The sequence below is a fragment of the Aethalodelphis obliquidens genome, unplaced genomic scaffold, assembly GCF_003676395.1.
Source record: "Aethalodelphis obliquidens isolate GAN/ISIS:26980383/991018 unplaced genomic scaffold, ASM367639v1 scaffold41, whole genome shotgun sequence".
Classification (NCBI taxonomy): Eukaryota; Metazoa; Chordata; class Mammalia; order Artiodactyla; family Delphinidae; genus Aethalodelphis; species Aethalodelphis obliquidens.
Window position 1 is genome coordinate 5,416,479 of NW_020837985.1, and position 15,382 is coordinate 5,431,860.

General features: G+C 49.4%; 1 protein-coding gene and 1 pseudogene across 4 annotated transcripts; both read left to right on the top strand.

The window, feature by feature from the left end:
- Positions 1-4,567, top strand: part of LOC113633685 (uncharacterized) — a 126,598-nt pseudogene extending 122,031 nt beyond the window's left edge.
- MYC (MYC proto-oncogene, bHLH transcription factor) lies at positions 4,007-9,261 on the top strand. 4 transcript variants are annotated; one of them, XR_003438364.1, is made up of 4 exons: positions 4,424-4,538; positions 6,241-7,009; positions 7,634-7,825; positions 8,224-8,334. XR_003438364.1 is itself a non-coding variant. In XM_027132448.1 (3 exons), the coding sequence occupies exons 2-3, from the start codon at positions 6,253-6,255 to the stop codon at positions 8,784-8,786; spliced, it is 1,320 nt and encodes a 439-aa protein (XP_026988249.1). In that variant the 5' UTR covers positions 4,007-4,538; positions 6,241-6,252; the 3' UTR covers positions 8,787-9,261. The 4 variants fall into 4 exon arrangements, 3 of the variants coding, with proteins under 3 accessions (XP_026988249.1, XP_026988250.1, XP_026988251.1); XM_027132448.1 differs by lacking the exon at positions 7,634-7,825 and having other exon boundaries at positions 4,007-4,538; positions 8,224-9,261; XM_027132449.1 differs by lacking the exon at positions 7,634-7,825 and having other exon boundaries at positions 4,007-4,538; positions 6,244-7,009; positions 8,224-9,261.
- Positions 9,262-15,382: the final 6,121 nt, after the last annotated feature.

Sequence of the window (15,382 nt, forward strand, 5' to 3'; positions counted from 1 at the left end):
ACACAAAGATTTTCTTCACTGCCGTTTTTGATATCATTCTTATGAATTAATGATGCCAGCTTTTATTTGCTTGTCTGCTGGAGAGCTTTCCTGTACTCCTCTCATCGGGACACATGGTCGGCATTAAAATGCTTGTGAGACTTTCTATTCCTCTAACGTTCCCTGGCTAGCTTGGATTTTAATCTAACAGCCCTTCTTTCCAAATAATCTTTCTGCTGGAGCTACGTATTTCTCATTCTTCCCCCACCCCTTCCTTGACAGGCCTCAATGACTTGAAGAGTTTTTGAAATAACATGCCAACCACCTTTGAGGGGCTTTCTGTCTCATCTCCAGGTTGGAGCTAGCTTTTTGATCATGGGGGTCCAGTTTCTTTCCACTACTCTTATCTGTGGAAGACCCACAGGAAACTTTCTGAGGGGTGGGAGAAGAGATATTCAAAGAAGGGGTGGGGTACAGGGAGGAGACATGTTATGTCATACAAGTCACACATTCTGAATCTCTCCATTGTGTGTCTGCAAAGAAAGGAGAAAGTCTGGTCAAGTTGTTCATTCTTTCTGTACTTCATTTTTCCTAGGTATGAAAGTGACACACGACTGTCACTGTGAGAATATGCAGTTGTGAGAATGAATGACTCTTAGTTACACCATCCGGAGGAAAATATGTTCCCTGTAGTGACACAATGTTCTCTTCTGTGAGGCAATCTTACTGGACTGTTTACCTGGAGTCCCAACCCTGTGGGTGATAACAGACTTGCCTCTTCTTTGAAACCCAGCAGCACCCAAAAAAGGAAGGAGAGACACAGCCTTAGAATCTCCTTAGACCAGCAAACCAGGAATATTCACTTAATAGACACTTTCTACTGACTTCCAAAAGGAAGTGATAGAAAGACTGAGGTTGTCCCATAAAAAGTTTTCTTAAAAGACAAACTTCATCAGCTGTCTTCAGGTGATCAGGTTCAGAAACTCTTTCCCTTTTTTTATTCCTTTTTCTACTTATAATGTTTCTTTTACAATAACATACATCCCTTTGGTAATCTCGAATGATATTATTAGTTTCTATTTACCCTGCCGTTTCTCAACCTAGCAAATGTCTCTTCTAGGTCAAATGGTTCTTAAAAATTACTAAAAGAAAAATAGTGAAGTCCCTTAAGTCAAGTCTTGCTGAGATGTGACTTTCCATTTCCTCGGCTGTAAAATGGGATGGCTCCTACCTTACTTGGAAGTACAAAATAACTCCAGGCTGGGGCTTCCCTGGTGGCGCAGTGGTTGAGAGTCCGCCTGCCGATGCAGGGGACGCGGGTTCGTGCCCCGGTCCGGGAGGATCCCACATGCCGCAGAGCGGCTGGGCCCGTGAAAGGTCCTTTACACTTTGTTTCAATGGAATCTCAACCCCCCCCCCCATCATTATGAAAAGATCTGGCTATTCACCTTTTTTTTTTCATTTAAAAAAATAATAAATCTAGTGTCTTTCTCTAAAACGTGGTCGTTAGAAGATGATGGCTTTCTAAGATGTGTAGACTAAAATGTGTTTTGCTGCCTTAGAGTTTTGCTGGAAAGTTTTTTCGTGTGTGTACTTGTTAATCATTTCGCGTTGCCCATAGATAGCATCATTTCTCTATAGGGTGATGCTCATTGCCCATAAGTAGTGATGGATCCATTTTCACCACCACTTATGCGGTTGAAGAGCCGCCTCTGAACCACTTTTCTCTCCAGCGATTCCTCTTCTTCCGCCTCTCCGCAGTCGGCCTGAAGGAATCTGAAGAAGGTGGCTGGAAACTCATTTTAAGGAACCGCCCCATCCTTCGCCCCGCTGGGTACCCTGCACTCCGGCCGCCCCTGCCCCCTCCCGACCCGCACGCCCTCGGGCGGCATCCGGACGCAGCGTTCGAGGCTGCCGGTAGAGGGCACACTTACTTTACTTTCGCAAACCCCGGGCTCGAGTGCAGCCCTGGGAGGGGGCAGGGAAGGACGCTTTGCAGCAAAGCCCCGACCAGGGATTGGTCACTCCCCGCGTTTGCGGCAAAGGCTTGGAGGTTGGAGTAATCTGCAATCCTTAAAACTGAATTGTGCCGTGTACCTGATTTGGAGGAAGTCACTACTCATTTAACAATTGAACGCCGAGCAGCAAACTCAACGGGTAATAATCTATCTCGAACACGAGCATGTTATACGCGAGCCCCTCCCTGCCCCGAATTTTTTTCTCTTTTGGAATGAGGGGGGAGGGGCGTGGAAAAGTTTACTTAAAATGCCTCTGGGTGAGGGACCAGGGCTGGGGAAGATTGCCTCTGTTTTTAAGGCCTTAGTGTAATGCAGAATAGCAAATCCCGAGGGAATATGTATTGTATACGAAATATAGATTCACTGAGGGAGCGAGCAAGTCATGTGCCGTGTTGGGCAAAATTCTAGGTCGACGTGTACGTGAAATGTACATAGACGTACGTGGATTAGGCATACGCACTTCACTATGGTATTCAGAAACAAATTTATAGTCAGTGAACTAGGAAATCAATGCCTGAAATTCGGCCAATTTTTAATTGGCTTTTTTAATTGGCGCAAGACACCACCCCTCCAGAAAAAAAGACACGGAAGTAATACTTGGCCCCTCTCCTTAGATCAGAATCGATGTTGGGGTTTGTTTTGGTTTTTTTGGGTTTTTGTCCAATAATAAAGAGGAAAGCAGACCCAGAAAGGAAGTCAACGTTCGATTTGTCCGAGGAGGAAAGAGTTAACGGTTTTCTTCACCAGGGACTCTGCTGACTCCCCAGGGTGGATCCACCAGCTCGCCTCCTTCCCTCTTCTGGGGAGTCTGGTCCCACGGCTCGCGCCCACCCCCTCCCCAGTCAGTATCCTTCCGTCTAGCGCCCTTGATTTCCCCCAAACCTGGGAGCCCCAGAGTGGTGCAAACCGACACCACGGGGCGCAAAGAGGATTCGTCTCTTTTCTGAAACCCGGCTGCAGAATTGGGAACTCAGAGTGAGAGGCGCGGGCGGGGGACTGGGGGTGCAGACCGGCCGAGAGCGGGCGGGGGAGGGGCCCCCGCGGCGCGCACCCGCAGGCGCGCTCCTGCCTTACTCCAGCTCCGGAACCCACAGAAGGATCTCAAGGATTAGCGCGTACTGGGGTGGGGGGCGGGAAAGCGGGCTCACGCGGAGATCCATGTAGGTCTGCGCGGGCGGGGCCGGGGTTGGGGATGGGGGGTCGTCTGCGGCTTTGGCGGCGATTTGGGGTATTCATTCTGGGTGGAAGGTACCCAGCTGAGATAGCTGCACACACACAGAATGCATAACACCCCCCAACAAATACAGTGGGTGTTTATTCATAACGCGTCCTCCAAGTATACGTGGCAGTGCGTTGCTGAATTATTTTAATAATTCCAGGCATCATTTTCCTCCCTATACCTCTGATCGTTTATCCCCATCGACATTCAATGCCCCACACACTCAGAGCGCGCGCCAGTCAATACCCCCTTCCTTCCTCCTCTCTTCGTAGGACTTATTTTCCAAATGCTACCCTTTTCCCGGCCTTAGGGAGGCGCCCGTCCGCCCGGGACGTGCGTGGCGTGGCCGTGGGTACACGGTGTATGCTCAGCGCAAAGAGTTCAGCTGTTCTGCCCGCGATGATTGAAGCACAGAGGACAAGTATGCTGTTTGCCAAACAGAGCGCTGCCCCAGAGGAGCCAGCAGCAGAGAAAGAGAGAAGGTTTGAGCGGGAGCAAAAGAAAATGGTAGGCGCGCGCAGTTAATTCATGCGGCGCTGTTAACTGTGTTTACATCCGAGAGCTCGGCGCACTGGAGTGCCAGGCTCAAAGGGCTGAGTCTCCTCCCCTCCGGCCCTCCCTCCCCACCAGCGCCCCTCCCGGGTTCCCAAAGCTGAGGGCGGGGGAGAAAGAAAAAAGATCCTCTCCTGTGAATCCCCGCCCACCGGCCTTTTATAGGCGAGGGTCTGCGCGGCCAAGGACCCCCGGGCTGTGCAACTCGCGGCTACCCCTGCTGCCGCCGCGCCCCGGCCGCCGCCTGGCTCCCCAACTGCCTCTGGAAGGGCAGGGCTATTCAGAGGCTTGGCGGGAAAAAGAGAACAGAGGGGAGGGGCCGTGCCTTAGCAGTATAAAAGCCGGTTTTCTGGGCTTTATCTGACTCGCTGTAGTAATTCCAGCGAGAGGCAGAGGGAGCGAGCGGGCGGGCCCTCGAGGGTGGAAGAGCAGAGGCAGCCGAGCGAGCGGAGTCGCGCTCCGGGCGCCCGGGGAAGGGAGATCCGGAGTGAAAGGGGGGCTTCTGCGCCTCGGGCCCGGCCGCCCCCACCCCACCCTTCCCGCCGACCCCTGCCAGCGGCCCGCCACCCGCGCCGCATCCGCGAAACTTTGCCCACTGCCCGCTGGAACTTACAGCACCCGAGCGACAACACGACTCTCCGGACACGGAGAGGCTCTTCTGCCTATTGGGGGAGTCACTTTTCCCCGCCACTGCCCACGACCCGCGCCTCTGAAAGGCGCTCCTCGCCGCTTTTTGGACGCTGGATTTCCTTCGGAGAGTGGAAAACCCGGTGAGCACCCGGACCTATTGGCCTTTTAATTTATTTTTGCTACCGCAGTAATGCCGCGATGAGTCGAATGCCCGGATCGGTGTCTTTTCTCCCATTCCAGCGCTATTGACACTTTTCTCAGAGTAGTTGTGGTTGGTCGGGGTGGAGTGAAGACGAACCAGAACTGGGTCGGGGTACAGTGACTTGTCAAGATGGGAGAGGGGAAGGCAGAGGGAAAACAGGGTACGTTTTTGAAAGTAGCCTTGAGAGGTTTTTGCTTATGTAGATGGACACTGACCCCGGCCGGTTGGACATTCTTCCTTTATTGCATTAATTGCTTTTGGCCTTTGGGGAGGAGAAGAGAAGGGTATGCTTCTCGGTGGCAGAAAACCCTTTACATCCTGAGCTCCTTGGAGTAAGAATTACATATTGCCGTGTGTGAGCGAGAGAGCTCCGCAGCCTCTGACTTTTCCCCGTCTCGGAAAGGGCATTTAAATTTCGGCTTACCGCATTTCTGACAGCCGGAGACAGACACACTGCGGCTTGTCCCGCCCGCCGATCCCCGCGGCGTTTCCAATTCGCCCCCGGCTCCTTTTAGAAGTTGGCATTTGGCTTTTAAAAAGGATAATAAAATTAAAGATCTTGGTCTACAGAGAGGTTAGGATTTGGTGTTGGCGAGGCGCGGGGAGGGGGGTGAAGGAGGCTGGGGCAAAGATGTGTCCGATTCTCCTGGAATTACTGACTCGGGGGGAAACGAGGACAAATCTCTGCACCCAGCCTTGGCTCCCAGGCCGCCTCTGGTGTCCCCGCGCGGGTGTCCCTGCGCCCCGGAGATGCGGAGGACGGCAAGGAGCGGGGCTCGGGGCTTTTCCAGAACAGCTGCTACCCTCGGCGGGTGAGGGGAAGACGCCTGGCTCTGGGCGCGGAATCGTAGCAGGGTCTCTGGCGCAGTTGCGGCGCCGTATTGGGTGTTGAAGGGAGGTGTCCCTGTTATTATTTAACACTCCCCTTTTATGTATTGGCGGGGCGGGGCGGGGGGGGGGCGGTTAAGGCTCGAAGCTGAGCTTGCCACTCCAGCCCGCGAGGGAAAAGGAGAAAAGCCGGCAGAGGAAGGAAGGGGGGCGCGCTGGGGGTAGGGATGCAGGAGGCGGAGAAGGGAGGCTGGGAGGGGCGGTGGCGCCGGCGGGGGAAGGAGCGCGGCAAGGGCGCGAGTGGGAACGGGTGCGGCGCGAGGGGCCCCGGCGCGGGAGGGGGCCGCGCGCAGCCGCTCCCGCCGTGGCGCCTCTCGCAGCCTCCTTCAGGTGGCGCAAAACTTTGCGCCTCAGCGTTTGGCAGATCGTATTCCTCCCCCCCCCGCCCCGACCCCGCGCCGCCTCCCCCGGCCTGTTAAGGAGGCCAAAGCCGATTTCGATTGCTCGGCGGTCGCCGGGCCGACTCCCGGACTTGGCGCTCCGGGCTCCCGGGGGACGGAAGCTGCGCGGGCGCTACGGAGCTGCTTCGCCAAGTGTGTGTCTGAGATAGTAGAGGGTCACCCAGAAAGGGTAAAAGGGTGCCTTTTTGTTTTGTTTTGTTTTGCCCCCCCCCCGCCGGCCTCATTTGGGAACAGCGCTGGAAGGGGAGTGGTTCTGGATTGTGGCGCGCGCGGCGCGCTGCGCGGGATTTCGGCACCAACCAAGACCCCCTTAACTGAAGACTTGCCCCCGCCTTTGTGTGCCCCCTCCAGCAGGCTGCCGCGATGCCCCTCAACGTCAGCTTCGCCAACAGGAACTATGACCTCGACTACGACTCGGTGCAGCCTTATTTCTACTGCGACGAGGAGGAGAACTTCTACCAGCAGCAGCAGCAGAGCGAGCTGCAGCCGCCTGCGCCCAGCGAGGATATCTGGAAGAAATTCGAGCTGCTGCCCACCCCGCCCCTGTCCCCGAGCCGCCGCTCCGGGCTCTGCTCGCCCTCGTACGTCACGGTCGCGTCCTTCTCCCCCAGGGGAGACGACGACGGCGGCGGCGGCAGCTTCTCCTCGGCGGACCAGCTGGAGATGGTGACCGAGCTGCTGGGAGGAGACATGGTGAACCAGAGCTTCATCTGCGACCCCGACGACGAGACCTTCATCAAAAACATCATCATCCAGGACTGTATGTGGAGCGGCTTCTCGGCCGCCGCCAAGCTCGTCTCGGAGAAGCTGGCCTCTTACCAGGCTGCGCGCAAAGACAGCGGCAGTCCGAGCCCCGCCCGCGGGCACAGCGGCTGCTCCACCTCCAGCTTGTACCTTCAGGACCTGAGCGCCGCCGCCTCCGAGTGCATCGACCCCTCGGTGGTCTTCCCCTACCCGCTCAACGACAGCAGCTCGCCCAAGCCCTGCGCCTCCCCCGACTCCGCCGCCTTCTCGCCGTCTTCGGACTCTCTGCTCTCCTCCGCCGCGTCCTCCCCGCGGGCCAGTCCCGAGCCCCTGGCGCTCCACGAGGAGACACCACCCACCACCAGCAGCGACTCTGGTAAGCTGGGACCCTCCAGGCCCAGGTCAGAGGGGGTGGCTGGCTGTCTTTCCTATTCTCACTGGCGACCACTTCAGTTAACCCTGCTTTTTCTCTTTTCTTATATTTGGAAAAGAAATGGCAGGCCTGGAAGGGTCTGGGAGCTCGTCATCCCTGAAACACTGGGCTTTAGTGTGCCTCCCATCCCTTCCCCTAAGATCGCCCTAGTAGCCAGCCCCCTCCTCTTCCCTCCCTCCCCTTAGGAATTTCATTTGGGTTTTTAAATCTTCTAGCTTATCTAGCAACTCTATCCGCTCCCTCTTACCCCTCTTAAGCATTTTAATTGCCCTGGGGGGTGGGGGGGATCGTGATGAGGTTAAGAGAGGATTGATCTCTTCGAGAGTGAATGAATTACCTCCCTTAACTTCTGAGAAGCTGTTGGAATTTAATGGACTACAGATCAACAAAAATGAAGAGGGGCAGTGGACAGAAACTGGGCAGCCACCCACCTGAGTGCTATAAGCCAGTGAAAGTGCCTTAAAAATGTATGGACTGAGGAATTGGGATCTTTTCGGCCTCTTTTGAACACTTAAAAGCAAGTCCTTTCCAAAACTGTACTCCTTTTTTCCATCCCCCACCCCCTAGGACTTTTGGCAAAGCTGCAAGACTTTTTTTTTTTTTTCCACTTCCAGTAAAATAGGGATTGCTAAAGTCATACCAAAGATTTGCAGCTATCATCTGCAACACCTGAAGGGTTCTTGGTAAAGTCCCTTGCAAAGAGGAGGTGCTTGGGAATGTGCTTTGTTTGGGTGTGTCCAGCACCTCATTAAGTCTTAGGTAAGAATTTGCATCAATGTTGTATCCTGGTAAATTGTAATTTTCTTGTCTGTGCCATAAACCCTGATGTCATTTTCCTCCCTGAGACTGTCTCTTCATGAGAAGAAGAGCAGAGACGATTGGCTAGTTCTCTGGGGATAACTTTGTGCCAGGGTCCTTTTTTTTTTTTCTGGCCGTGCCACACAGTGTGTGAATCTCAGTTCCCAAACCAGGGATGGAACCTGCACCCCCTGCATTGGAAGCATGGAGTCTCAACCCCTGGACTGCCAGGGAAGTCCTCCGGGTCCTTTCTTACCTAATTATGCCTTGTATTTGTGCACAGTATTGATTTAATCTGGTCATTGATTGCTTTAAGGAAACGGTGGCTAACCGGGCGATTGCTTTTTCTTTTCTTACAGAGGAAGAACAAGAGGATGATGAAGAAATTGATGTTGTTTCTGTGGAAAAGAGGCAGCCCCCTGCCAAAAGGTCAGAATCGGGGTCACCCTCTGCCGGAGGCCACAGCAAACCTCCTCACAGCCCGTTGGTCCTTAAGAGGTGCCACGTGTCCACCCATCAGCACAATTATGCAGCGCCCCCCTCCACTAGGAAGGACTGTCCCGCCGCCAAGAGGGCTAAGTTGGACAGTGGCAGGGTCCTGAAACAGATCAGCAACAATCGCAAATGTGCCAGCCCCAGGTCTTCGGACACCGAGGAGAATGACAAGAGGCGGACACACAACGTCTTGGAACGCCAGAGGAGAAACGAGCTGAAACGCAGCTTTTTTGCCCTTCGTGACCAGATCCCGGAGCTAGAAAACAATGAAAAGGCCCCCAAGGTAGTTATCCTTAAAAAAGCCACAACATACATCCTGTCCGTCCAAGCAGAGGAGCAAAAGCTCATTTCAGAAAAAGACGAGTTGCGGAAGAGGCGAGAACAGTTGAAACTCAAACTTGAACAGCTACGGAACTCTTGCGCATAAATTGACCGATTGGAGGGAGGAACTGGAATGAATCCCTCATGAAGTTCTCATTTGTTACTAAGGGAAAGTGAGGAAGAAGATTCCTTCTGACGGAACTCCCGACGTATGAACTTTCTGCATATGCATGACCAACCTCACAACCTTGGCTGGATCTTAAGACTGAAAGGTTTAGCCATAATATAAACTGCCTCAAATGGGACTTTGGGCATAAAAGAACTTTTTTTATGCTTACCATCTTTTTTTTTTCCTTTAACAGATTTGTATTTAAGAATTGTTTTTACGAAATCCTGAACTTTATCCAATTTTCCTTTGTAAATATAGCCATTAAATGTAAATAACTTTAATAAAACCTTTATAGCAGTTATACCATAATTTTTTTATTTAAGTACATTTTCCTTTTTAAAGTTGATTTTTTTCTATTGTTTTTAGAAAAAAATAAAATGCCTAGCAAATATATAATTGAGCCAGATCTTCAGTTGTGAGTGTTTTGTTTCTTTTCTTTTCTTTTTTTTTTTTTTCCTCATTCTCTTTTCATCAATGACAAATTAACAGAATTTGGCCCTTAAGGGAGCGAGCTTTAGAAGATGGGAAGAGAAGTTATTTAAGAAAGGGTGAGGGCTTTCCTTTGTTCTAATGGGTCTGGGGCCTTAAGGTCTTTAAATTCTCAGGGTTATAAGATGCTTCCGGGAGATTTGTGATAAGGGCTAGAGTTGATACTTCAAAGAATGAAAGGGCAGTAAGCTGGTGAGGGTTAGAGGTAGGCAAAAGGGTTAAAGATAACAGTTAAGAACACAAAGGGGGGTGAGGACTGGGGTTTGGGAGGAACATGAAGGAAAAACTGGAGTTTCCATGCCATTCCCCAGCTCCATTGCAGGCCAGGGGTCCTGCCCATTGAAACAGTTGATGGGGGAAGAGCCGGGACCAACTTTTCTGCTTGCCTGCTCCTACCAGGTGCTCTGGGAGGCAAGTTATTAACCCTATTTTACAAACAAGGGAATATAGAAGCTCAGAGTGGTTATATAACTTCTCCTCAGCCACACAGTAAAAGGCTGAATCCAGGTCCCATGTTTGTTGAAAAACACTTACCACTTGGCTATCATGCTTTAGCTCATCCTGTGTCTGCAGTACAAGAATGCTTTGGGTTTGGGGCCTGATGGACCGATCCAAGGGGTAACTGTTTAAGTGCCAGGCATTTTTCTATGCATTTTCCTTATGCTAACTCCCCAGCAACCATATGAAGGAGGTACTGTCGATTTCCCATAATAGGGAAACTGAGGCACAACAAGGCTTATCCATGTGCCCAAGGTCTACTGATAATGAAGGGTAGAGCAAGGATTCCAACCCAGGCTTGACCTGTGCTAGACCACCTCTCAGACAAGCCAGTAGCAATCAACTGGCCAGTCACGAGGACGGGAGTCACCCATCAAGTGGAATACGTGACTTAAGTTTCAGCATTTAGGGCTGCTGGGACTCGGTTCCTCTTTTTCCGTTTTGTTTTGTTTTTGTTTTTATTTTGTTGTCCATTGCTTAATTATTCCTTTCACAATGAGAAACCCACGGCTCATCCACTCCTACCTTAGCCATTTGTTAAATGAGGTTCACCGGTTGCTCCTGGGAAGTGGCCAATATGGAAATGCTACTGTTCCGATCATAAAATAAAACATAGTTACTCTCTGTCATGTGAGTCATTATTTTGGAAACAACAAACTCCCCTTCTTCCAACCTCTTTCACACGGGGACATGCATGACACATGCCCATCACTAGAACATGAAAAGGCATTTTTGAATGTTGTTATTATTGATCTTAAGCCTTTGAAAACCCCACGGTCCAAACCAGAAACTAGAACACTGACTACATTGGCAAATGGAAGTTACTATCGCTGTTCTAATTATCTCATTGTCTCAGCATCGGAGTAGATCTTGAGATCCCTGTACTCACTTGGAGATTTAAATCCACCATGACCCATAAATCAATAAATAATTACTGTCTTTGGCTTTGACCCCTAGAATAACTTATTCAAGTCCTTAATGTCTTTTTCTTGATCCTTTATTCTGGATCCTAAATCCTACCCTAATAGCTTCAAGCTGTCACACCCTACACCCTGAATTCAAAGGGGGATACAATCCACAGAAGTTGAGTAGCTCAAAGTGTTTCAGAAGTGGGGGCCATCTTAAACGATTCACTCTGCCGCTTTGTGGCTGGAGTACAGCCCTGGAGTGACTCACCTGGGAACAGGGAAGGTGTTAGTTTGAATCACGAAGTCCGGGCAAGCCTGAGGAATAGGAGAGAGTGTTCCTCATTAGGAAAACAACTCCCCGTTCCAAATTATCAGGAAACAACTTTCGGGATGCAGAGCTTGGCTGTGGAGATGAAAGGGAACCACGCCAACTACCTATCAGGCCCTCTTTTAGCTTTAGGAAGCCAGGGAATGTTCTGAAAACAGAATAGATGCCAACTTCTTTCCAGAAAATCAGGCTGACCTTGACCTCAACACAAATTGGCCCTCATAGCCAATCCAGAGAGTCCCCGGGGTTTATGCCATTGTGTAATCTATTTTGTAGATAACAATGATCAAGAATTGGAGATGGAGGGGCGGAGCTTATGATTTGGTCAGGAATATGCAAGAAGGAATAAGTTAATATTAACTATGCGTTTTACCCAGGAGACTGTCCAGGAATTAATGCCTTCCCCAGGGGATTCCCGGAGTGGTTTTGTTTAGGGATGGAATGTATAAAGAGGAAGGAAGTGTTACTTTATGATGCCATTTGGAAGCAACAAAGGAGATCCACATTATAAAAACAATCAATCAAATCTTTAAATGCACAAAGTTCTCACAACCCCAGCTTCATAAGTAGGTTACTCACAGCTAGGATGTGTAAGTAGAGTTCTCTGCTGGTCTTTAAGACAAAGCTTGGTAAAGATGACAAAATAATTGTGTTAGGGGGTTTTCTGCAGCTTGATTGCAATAGCTGAGGAGAATTTGTTAGTATACACGCTAAGGGCCTCTGAAACATTTCTTCCCGGCAATGCATACCCTTAGGTTAAAAGAGGCTGAAGGGTGTCCCCTGACACTATCTACAAATGCACTAGGAGCTTTACAAGTTTCCTCTTTTAAGGTTATAGACCATTACACACCTATTTCAAAGGAGAAGGAGTGTAGACACAAGCCAATAGAATAAGAAAAAAAAAGACTAAAAAGACTCTACCACCCACCACGAAAGCTGTAGCAATAACCTTTCTCTAGTCTAGATCCTTTGGTGGAGAATCTAGACTAATTCCATTTGTTTATTTTTGTTTTTATTTTTATCACTCTAGAGACTAATTCCAAATGTAGAAGAAACACCCAAGAATGTTCACTTTGCCAAACTGGTTTGAGGTGATTTACAATGACTCTGAGTTGATTTCTCATTTTGTTTTAAATTTTATTTCTTTCAATATTGGTCTACACTAAGCTCTTTAGGAAGACACAGTTGAGGGGAAGTGTTAACGGGTTGTAGATCTTCTGAGGTTAAAAGGAATGTGCTTTGTTTTTACACAATGCCTAGGAGCAGCTCAGCCACAGTCCCCAACACTTTCTTCCCCTGTCACCCCATCAGCCCATCTAGGGATAAAAGAGGCCAGTGCAGTCAGGGGTCTCTAGGGGCAGGGAATGGGAGAGCTCAGGGAGAGAGAATTAACCTTGTTTATACACCTCCTACCCGCCAGACCCTCCTTCTCACTGGACTCTCCCAGCAGCCCAGCGAGAGAGCAATTTCTGAATGTGACAACACTGATGAAGTTTAGACAAGTTCAATAGTTCTCCCAAAGTCACACAAGCGTCAACCATAAAAACCAAACAACAATAGTAGTCAGTCTTTACTAGGTGCTAAATACTTTACAGGCATCTAATTTCATCCCCAGAGCAACTCTTAGATGGTAAATTCAATTCCTAATCCCCAATTTACATATAAGGGGATTGAAAACTTTGAGAGATTAAGTAATTTGCCTGCATTCACAGAGTGGGCAAAATGGTGAGATCAGGAATTATTCGTTCGTTCATAAATATTTATTGAGCACCTACTGTGTGCCCACAGTGTGCTGGGGGTGTGAAGAGATGCTAAGATAAATGAGATAGATAAGGTCCTAGCCCTGAGTCACCTATGGATTACTGGAGAACAAAAGAAATGAAGGCAATTAGACTCTAAGTTATTTTACAAACACTTTTTGAGTGTACTATGTAGGAGGAACGGGTTAAAGCTCTGGGAGCTGCTGAAGACCACCCCCCACCACCCAGGGAAAATGAAGTCAAGGAAAGAATTCAGGAAATGCTGAAAGAGGAACAAAGGAGAAGACAGTTTTTTTCTTCTTTTAGGAGGGAGACAACTCTAGGAAGAAGCTCTTCTATCAAAAGTATCAGAGGCAGCAAGAGGGGCAGCAGGATGTGCAGAGAATGGTCCACTGGACTTGGCAATATGGAAGCGTCTTCTTGACCACACCTCCTCCCCAGTGGACAGCAGCCCATCCACCCAAGATCCTTCCTCTCCTTCTTTCCTTCCATTCAATCCATCACTTGAAACATCTGCCTAACCATTCTCCCAGTACCCTGCCCTCCTGTAATACCTTCTCCAGGAGTTTCCAAAGTGTGATTCCTGGACCATCAACACCGACGTGACCTGTGAATTTGTTGCAAATGCAAACACATTGTCCCTGAATTAGAATCTCAGGAGATAGGCCCCAGGAAACTGTGTTTTAACAAGCTGCTCTAGGGCTTGAAAAAGTTGAGAACAACTCAACCGGCTTCTCCATCATTGCCACCCCAAGATCTCTCTAAATCACAAATGTGATTATGCCCCTCCCTTGCTTAAATCCCTTCAGAGGGTTCCTGCTACCCACCAGATGATGTCCAAAGCTGTCCTACACCTCCAAGTCCTCCACACACTGGCTTCCACTGACTCAAAGATTCCATCTCTCTGGTTTCCCAATCAGATGCTTTGTCCCTTCTGCTCAAAACACTGTTGACCCATCATCCACCCATCCACCAACACAACGCCCACAAGCCTGGCATGCTCTTATTCATCCTTCATGGCTCACCTCCTAGGATTCTCTGACCACTAGACAAGGTTCCCTAGGAAACCACAACTGACTACCCAAACACTCCTCACTCTGTATAGAAATCGTTCGTCTTGCCTTGAGGAATGGAATCACATCAGTCCTGTTCACCAATGAATCTTCACTCAGTGCCAACATAAATGCCTGGCATTGAACAGCGACTCAACAATGTCTTGATGAATGGCTGAATGAAGGGCCTTTTGCATGGTGTTGTGGGCATTGAAAATGAGTAGGAGGCAAAGTAGAAACAGATTCTCAACAACCTTTTCAAGAAGCTAGTTCTCAAGATAAGGAAAGAGATGGATTTATCAAATGAAGACAAGGGTTTGTATTTGGTTGGATTTGCTTGATGGGATCTCGATTTTATCTTATTGAAGATAAAGAGATCATTAGTTTGTAGCCTGATGGGATGAAGTTGAGAGGGGGAGAAGTGAAGATACAGGAGAAAAGGAATGATGGAGCTAAATGTAAGTATCTCAGGGGCAGCTTCCATCTTTGCCTGGTGCCAAGCACGTTGCCTGGAAATCTAAAGGGGAATATAAGTGGACTCGGTGAGAGGGGGATGCCTTCTTGAACATGGCCACTCCCACGGAGAGTGACCCTTCCCAGTCGCAATGTTAAAGTCAAGGCCGAGTCTCTTCCTCTAGGCTCCCAGAGCCCTGTGCTCTTGCTCTATCGCAGGACATGTTCATCTGTATAGAAATAACCTGTTTAATTCTCTCTCTCTTGCTAGACTCTAAACTCCTTGAGGATACATACTATAACTTTCTCCATCACTGTACACCATAGGGCAGGCCTAGTATCTAGCATATAAGATTGTGCTGAATGAATGAATGAGTGTATCAACAAATGAATGAATGTATTTGCCGTATACTTTAAGTTTCTACATCCTGGAGTTGTCCATCTTTTTTACCCTGTTCAGTCCAATGCTCTGTGCTCAGCTCATGCCAAATCTATTCCCCTCTGTGATGTCTACCTAATTCATTCCAGATGGCAGAAGCCTCAGCAAAAGTGTCTCTGAGTCTCGGTCAGGATCTATATGTTGCAAGCAACAGAAATTCAGCTTTAACTGGTAGATGCGGGGTTGGGGGACAAAAGGTATGTAATTAGTTTATGTAACTGAAAAAGCCTAAGGGTGATTGGATCTAGGGGCTCAAACAAACAGTGGCTTCAGGATTCTTTCCATATCTTCATCTCAGTCAGGATCTCCCCACCTGGGGCAAAGATGGCTGCCAGCAGCAATAGGCTAACACAGGCTCCTCAGAGAAAGCGGGTCCCTCTTTCCCCCTCAAGGAAAAGCCTCAGGAAGGATTCTGATCGGTCCCTTGGTGTCACATGTCCACCCTGAGGCTGGTTGATCAGCTTGGTTCCCAGCCCTCCTCCTTTGGTGGAGTTGGGGCCGCACGTGTGAGTGAAAGCCCCATCCAGCAGGGGAAAGACAATTCCTGAAATGCAAAGGTTTGCGCACGAAAAGAACGGCTGTTCCCTAGACTGACTCACTGGGTAA

What these genes read in the sequence shown, in the direction of transcription:
- MYC (XM_027132448.1), top strand. Translation starts at nt 6,253, where the DNA reads ATGCCCCTCAACGTCAGCTTCGCCAACAGGAACTATGACCTCGACTAC. An exon ending in CACCACCAGCAGCGACTCTG is followed by an intron (nt 7,010 to 8,223) that starts GTAAGCTGGGAC and finishes CTTTTCTTACAG; the next exon opens with AGGAAGAACAAGAGGATGAT.